General features: G+C 47.2%; 1 protein-coding gene across 1 annotated transcript; it reads right to left on the bottom strand.

Annotated features, from left to right (window-relative positions):
• Positions 1–1,888: 1,888 nt before the first annotated feature.
• LOC109782414 (cytochrome P450 81Q32-like) lies at positions 1,889–3,967 on the bottom strand. The gene is made up of 2 exons (XM_020341036.3): positions 2,742–3,967; positions 1,889–2,655 (listed from the first exon to the last, which is right to left on the bottom strand). The coding sequence occupies exons 1-2, from the start codon at positions 3,708–3,710 to the stop codon at positions 2,026–2,028; spliced, it is 1,599 nt and encodes a 532-aa protein (XP_020196625.2). The 5' UTR covers positions 3,711–3,967; the 3' UTR covers positions 1,889–2,025.
• Positions 3,968–7,005: the final 3,038 nt, after the last annotated feature.

Below are 7,005 nucleotides of genomic sequence, written 5' to 3'. Positions count from 1 at the left end.
ACCCCTATTTTTATACACCGACAGAGGCCGGCCGGCTTCATCCAGTCACGCGGTACCCCGCTAGCAGTGAGAACATGATTCATCTAGAGTCCCAACCACCTTGCCTTCGGACGAGATGCGTGGCCAGATCAAGTTGCGGCCATGGCGAAGAGGTGAATCTGAGGACGCGAACAACCACGTGGGGGGTGGGAAAGAGGTAGAGACTCACCTCGTGGCTATAGGCACCCGCATAGAGGAATGGGAGGTGGGATGAGGCCGAATCTTCCCCGGCGGCTGCCGCGGGGAGGGCAGTCATCGTCCTCTCATGTTCGTCGGTGAAGAGGAGGTGCGAGAGCGTGAGGGAATTTGGGTGGACGGATGGAGGGGCCGCGACGCGCGATGAGATCCTATCGCAGGAATAAAACCCTACCGTCGGCGAGGGATCTTGCCGCGGCCCCTCCCCGCCAGTGAGGATCTTGCCACAACATCTTGCCGCGGCAAGGGAGTAAAACCCTAGCGAACGGGATAAAAATCGAACCGAAAATAGCCCTGAAATTCATACTGAGAATACCCTCCAAATATTTGGGAGGGAAAATCTGATCAGTTCGAAATATTTTTCTCCCAAAAATGCCCCTGGGGTCTGATATAATACACGTGACATCAGCGTATTACATCGGATCTGAACCGTCGAATTCGCTCCGACGGACGGTCCATATCGACCGGATGCACTATAAAATGACTCTTATGTTATACTCGTGGTTGTAAACTCGTGTTTACAGTTTGATCGTGTATTAGGCTTACGAAATCTTATCTGTAGTGTACGGATGTTATTTGGCCAAGATTGCTAGATGTACTAGTTTTTCGTGCATAAGCGTGCTGCTGCAGTTCACTCATTTTATCTGGTACTACCGTGAGGTATGAATGCTAACAGTCATACCTCAGACGTTTTCTTATTTGATCTACAACATCACACAAATAGTTTAGTTTTTGATTCACCTAAACGTCCGCCGGCGCAGAGACACTATGTGGCTGTCCAATAGCCTGTAGTAATCCATCTGGCTCAACTTGCTGCTGTTTCCTTGATAAGTGGAACCAGGGCCAGCCCAGGTGTTGAACCGAGATGTCGTCAGGAAAGATAGTGCAAAGGCCATTGGAGTTGATTCGCCCTCGTCACTGCGCAGGTAGTTTTCTAGTAATAATTAATTAATTGTCTCAAAATGGGCTACAACTTTTTTTTTCCATGCTGCTTCGTTCATCACAGATATTCAAACAAAGATAAGAGTGTTTAGATCACTACTTTAATTATCTAAACGCTCTTATATTTTTTATGGAGGAAGTATTTCTTAATTTATACTTCCTCCATCTTATAATGTAAGACGTTTTTTGAAACTTGTGACGAAGACAGAGGGAGTAGCTTTTTAACCCCAAGTGGTCAAAAGAATCTGCCGAATTATTGTTTAGTTCCACCTTTGCTTAAGCCTTTTGTTCGTTTGTTGGTCAAGTTGGTTCGGAGATCGCTCTGGCAATTATAGTTAAATCATCGAGCGGAATATTACCAATGGAGGCATTCCTTGACATGTCTACTACATGATGTGAAACAAGTCTCCCGAGCGATTCAGTGATGTCACCATCGAATGAATTTATTTGACACCGGCCTTTGCTCTTGAACTTGTCAAGATCTTATCAAATGGCTGATAGATGCGTTTACATATCTACAATATCTTGAGGATTCGGTTCAACCTACTTGCTCTAAGAGAATAGAATCATCATTTTATAGACTCAAAGAAAGCAAAACTTATGAATGAAGGGAAAGTAGTGGCTGCACCACCCCAGACCCCACTACACCCCCGCTACACCCTCTCAAGAAAACATAGCAAATCCTTTCAAAAAAAGAAAACATAGCAAAACATTTCAAAAAATTCTGAAACTTTGTGGAATGATCATCAACAAATGTTACGAGCGTTTGCAAAGTTTCGTGGTCAAATAAAATTCGTGGCGCTCTGTAAAAAAGACAAAATCACTGAATATTACTCAAAATGTTATGGGCTAGATCTTGTGAAGCATAGTCTGCATGTTGTCGTGCGGTTTGCAGAGAGCTACCAAAGGAACAGCTTTATACAGGATCTTGGCAGAGGCCTGCGTCATGTCAACCTCGGCGCCGGCCACCCTGCTCCAGTCGAAGCACTGGATCAAGGTCCCCAGCACCAGCCCCATGGTTCTCAGCGCAAGGCTCTCCCCGGGGCACCGCCGCCGCCCCATCCCGAACGGCAGCATCATCATCCCCTGCTGGCCCTGCCCGTCGGCGCCATTGACGTCGAACCTCTCCGGCCTGAACTCCTCTGGGTCGTCCCAGACGGATGGGTCCCGGTGGATGGCGTAGGCGTTGGCGAGAAGCATGGTGCCCGCCGGGACGTGGTACCCATGGAGGCTGCAGTCGGCGGACGACTCGTGCGGCGCTAGCAGCGGCGCGGCGGGGTAGAGCCGCAGGGTCTCGATGATGATGCACTGGAGGTAAGGGAGGTGGGGGAGGTCCTCCCTGCTGAGGAGGCGGGCGTGGCCGACGCGGGCGCTCACCTCCTCTCGCGCCTTCTGCAGCGCGTCCGGGTGGTTGAGCAGGAGCGACATGGCCCATTCCATGGTCGCCGACGTGGTCACCGTGCCGCCGCCGAAGAGGTTCTTCACAGAGCAGAGCAGAGGAGCGTGGATATATGCATTTTGGTTGTGAATGTGCAAGACGAACCAGTAGGAGGAGGAGTACTCACGGTGACTAGAGCGGCGATGAAAGTGTCCGTGTACTGCTGCGGATCGGACTCCTGCAGCGAGAGCATCACGCCTATCATGCTCTTCGACTCCGGCAGCAGCTCGTCGGTGGCGTGGTCCTCCTGCGGCCGCCGTTGCCTCTCTGCATCGATCAGACCGTGCATCAGCGCGTTCCTCCGGTTCACCAGCTCAGTGAGTCTCCGGCGCACGCCGCCGAAGTCGAGCCATCGCAGGGGTCCTGGCAGGTGGTCGTGCAGGTTCGCCATGCCAAGCAGCGGCACGATCTCGTCCACCACTTTCTTGAACTCGTGCGCCTCTTTAGACATGTCAGCGTCGGAGCCATCACGCGTGCCCTTGGCTCCCGCGATGGCCTCCATGAGGACGCCGTGCGAGAGCTCGAACAGATTCCGCTTCAGCTCGACCCTGGTGACGCCGCCGCTGGCCGCAGCTGCGGCGCGCGCAAGGCGTCGCACCATGGCGCCGGTCTCGCCGGCGATGGTGGCGTCGGACATGAGGTCGACGCGGCGCGCGGAGAGGAGGTGCACGGTGGCGATGCGGCGCATGGAGCGCCAGTGCGGGCCGTAGCTGGCGGCCGACAGCCCCGTGTAGCCGAACGAGACCTCCCGCGCGGAGGGGAACCGCGGGCGGTTGGCGAAGTTGACGTCCAGCTCGGTGGAGAAGCACTCCTTGGCCAGACGCAGCGAGGTGACGACGACGGCGTCGCGGCGGCCAAGGCGGAGGGAGAGGACGGGGCCGTGGCGCGCGGCGAGGCCGGCGAGCGTGACGTGGAGCGGCTTCTCGCGGAGCAGGTGGAGGTGGCCCACCAGCGGGAGGGCCAAGCCTGGCCCAGGTGGCAGCCTCTTCTTGCCTCTCATCTTCCTCATCAAGAGGTAAGTAGCAGACACCATGGACACAGTTAGCACAAGCATCAAATTGCTCATTACCATGCTGTAGTAAGCTCCCAATTCCATCTCCAATTAAGCTCTCAGTTTAGCTCTAGCTACCTTTGGTTATAACTTACTAACTTATAATCCACGATCTGGCATCTTTCAGCAATGTACTTTGTACTGTTGGCATTTAATTATCTAGGACTTGTACTTTCCTTTTTGTTAGGATCTAGGACTTCACTAGTTCAGGTCTAGTTTAATTAGGACTTTAGAAAAAAGGTACAATCATTAGGTGTTGTATATGTTGAATTAGGTGGTGACTTGTAAAAAATATTTGATTGATCAAGTTGTTCATTGTTATATTGGTGTTTTATTGATGATTACTACATAGTTTAGGACTATAGGTACTACATTTTATTGATGAGTCATGTTGATGGCTACTACATAGTAGTTTTTGATGAGTACTTGTGTTCGATCACGTTTGCTTTGGCAGAGCGTGGAGAGAAAAGTGGGGGGCCAATTAAATTGTTCATATTAGCTATTAGGATGCCTACCCATAATTAAATTGTTCTTGCAAACACTACTCCCTCCGTCCTAGCTAGTTTAGCAGGTGCACACAAATTTTCAAGTTCAGGTTGTGTTCGGACTGGAGGAGAGCAAAGCAAAGGAATGGGAAAAACTACATGAAGTGAAATTAGGTGTACAGTGCAAACCTCAGGTCTCGAAAGCAAAGAAATAAAAAATTAGGTGTGGTTAGCAAAGGAATAAAAAATTAGGTGTGTTCGGACCATAGGAAACTTTCTAGCCGTTGCCTTGGATTTTGACCGTTAGACATATATACTAGCTGTTACATCCCCTTTGCTCTATATATACATACAGAAACCACAAGCACATCACACAGCCGTTCACACCACACAACCGTTCCTCACTGCTGAGCACATTTCAACATCTCATTTTTCACATTCAAGTGCACACCATTTCCAGTAGCAGCCAATGAATCGAAACTACCATAGGCGATCGGAAAATGAAAATGAAATCGTTTTTCTCATACACCCTACATTAGAAGGCAGTAGCTCATCCACAAAAAAGCCAATACATACATCCATCCTCACAGGATCCACATACATGCATGAAACACTTACCGGCCATGAGGTCCTGTCTTTCAAGCCTTAGTTCAAAAATTGTCTGAGAAGTGCAATCTTGAAGATGGAACGTATGTATCCTTGGAAGAGCAAGTAGCTATATTTCTATACACAACAAAGAATGCAAGCACTCAGACAGTGCAAGATATATTCCAACACAGTGGATCAACGGTCAGTTATTATTTTTGGGTTGTGCTCGGTGCGATTATATCACTATCATGCAACTACATATGATTGTCGTCCCTACACCGACATCGCATCTTAAGACAGCGAAAATTTGCATACTTTCGGGTACTACTTATGTTCTGTTTTGACATGGTAAAATCATACAAAGAAAATTTGATGTGTCCATATCTCTAACTATAGCCTAAAATTTACAGAATTGTCTTGGAGCTATTAACAACACCCACTTTCCCATGACCATTCCACCTGGGAAGCAAGATCCATATAGAAACAGAAAACAAGGCATCTCACAAAATTGCATGGTCGCATGCGACTTTGATCTAAAGTTTGTGCATGTACATCCTGGTTGGGAAGGTTCTGCTTCAGATGCAAGAGTTCTACAAGACACACTTAAGCATGATTTTTGTGCACCCCCTGGTAAATTCTATCTTGTAGATGCGGGCTATACAAACACACCATAATTCATTGCTCCATATAGGGGAACAAGGTATCATTTGCAAGAACAAGGAAGAGTCAACAGAGGCCATAATCCAATAAAGAATTGTTCAACCTCTGCCATGCTCGGCTTCGAAATCATGTTGAGAGAATTATCGGTATATTAAAGAGGTATCCCATACTGAAGGCTGCTATGTCAAATGATATTGACACTCAGGTTGATATTTCTATGGCTTGTTGTGTGATGCACAATTTCATATGGCTACGTGATGGTGACATGTCATTTCCGGATAGATGCACGAAAGATATAAATGAAAGCAATATGGAAGATGTACCAGACAGAGATACCAAATACAATATTGATGTCCCATAATTTGACAGCATGCGGCAAGCTAGGAATGACATGCGAGATGCCATGGCAAATGCAATGTGGGTTGACTACAATGCAAGGCGATGAACTACATGTAATAAATGTAAAACAATTTGGTTTGCACTGCATTTAATTCTACTCAATCAAAAGTATTTGTCATCAAGTGTCATTTAACATTGCATTAGTACTTACACATCTGACTAGGAGCACATACACAAAAGTCGGGTACCCTTTCCTAGCCTAGTACCTTCGCACTACATGATAATTTGCTACCATTAACATGGCACTAGTAGTACTACAAGTGCCTGCAGCAACATACAAAATCCACTCTTTGTATTAGCACAAAAACATTCTCCAAGGGGCATATTCCCATAGCCAGTACATTAGTTGAAAAAGAGAGGAAGACTCCCCTGTTGTCCTTGTTGTAGGTGAAGAGGTCAGCTGCTTTCAGCATATCTCCCATTTGTAAATATGGCAACTCTTCAAGTGCAGAAATGCATTTTTGTATGCTATAGGTATCCTCCAATTTTCTCTCCTCGATGGCCGCTAACCGTTCCATCTCCTCTCTTCTGAGGCTCGGGTACCTCTCGTGGAAATCATTAATACTAGAATTAGTCTTTTGTCTTTTCCCCCGCTTAGCACTAGTAAGCTCAAGAGCAGAATGAGATGGTTTACAATTTCTACGCATGTCTTCTAGAAGTTCATTCGACATATGTGGGGCTTGTTTTGAAGAAAATGGTGTAGGTAGTGCATCTTGTGATTGAGCATGCAATGCGGAATATTTCACTTGAGTTGAGTTCACTTCTTCTAGGTCTAATGGATCACCGGTGCAAAACCAATTAGTGCTTCCATTGTCCTCTTCAGTATCATTAGGCATGCATGATTCCACAGGAGCAGGTAAGTTTGGTCTAGGTGAGCGACAATTCTCCTCGGGACATTCCAACTGCTGCGAATCTGATATAGTGACCTGAGAGGGTTGTGTGGCCTTGTTTGCATAATAATCCATGCCATGACAACTCCTTCCCTGAGCGTAGCACCCTGCATGAATTATGTCGAGAAGAATCTCACTTAAGAACATTGTATAAGATAAACCATAACTCAAGTCAATGATTTAAAACTAACCATAGATCATTATAGTATGGGAATGACTTGTCTTGCCATCGAATGGCATGTTCGTTCTTACATGCCTTTAATGCTTCCCAAACACTATGTGGAGCAACCACCATCATTCTACCACGATCCCAACTAA

This window comes from Aegilops tauschii, chromosome 3 (genome assembly GCF_002575655.3).
Source record: "Aegilops tauschii subsp. strangulata cultivar AL8/78 chromosome 3, Aet v6.0, whole genome shotgun sequence".
Lineage (NCBI taxonomy): Eukaryota > Viridiplantae > Streptophyta > Magnoliopsida > Poales > Poaceae > Aegilops > Aegilops tauschii.
Note: the sequence above shows the minus strand (reverse complement) of the source record. Positions and strands in the feature narration are given on the sequence as shown.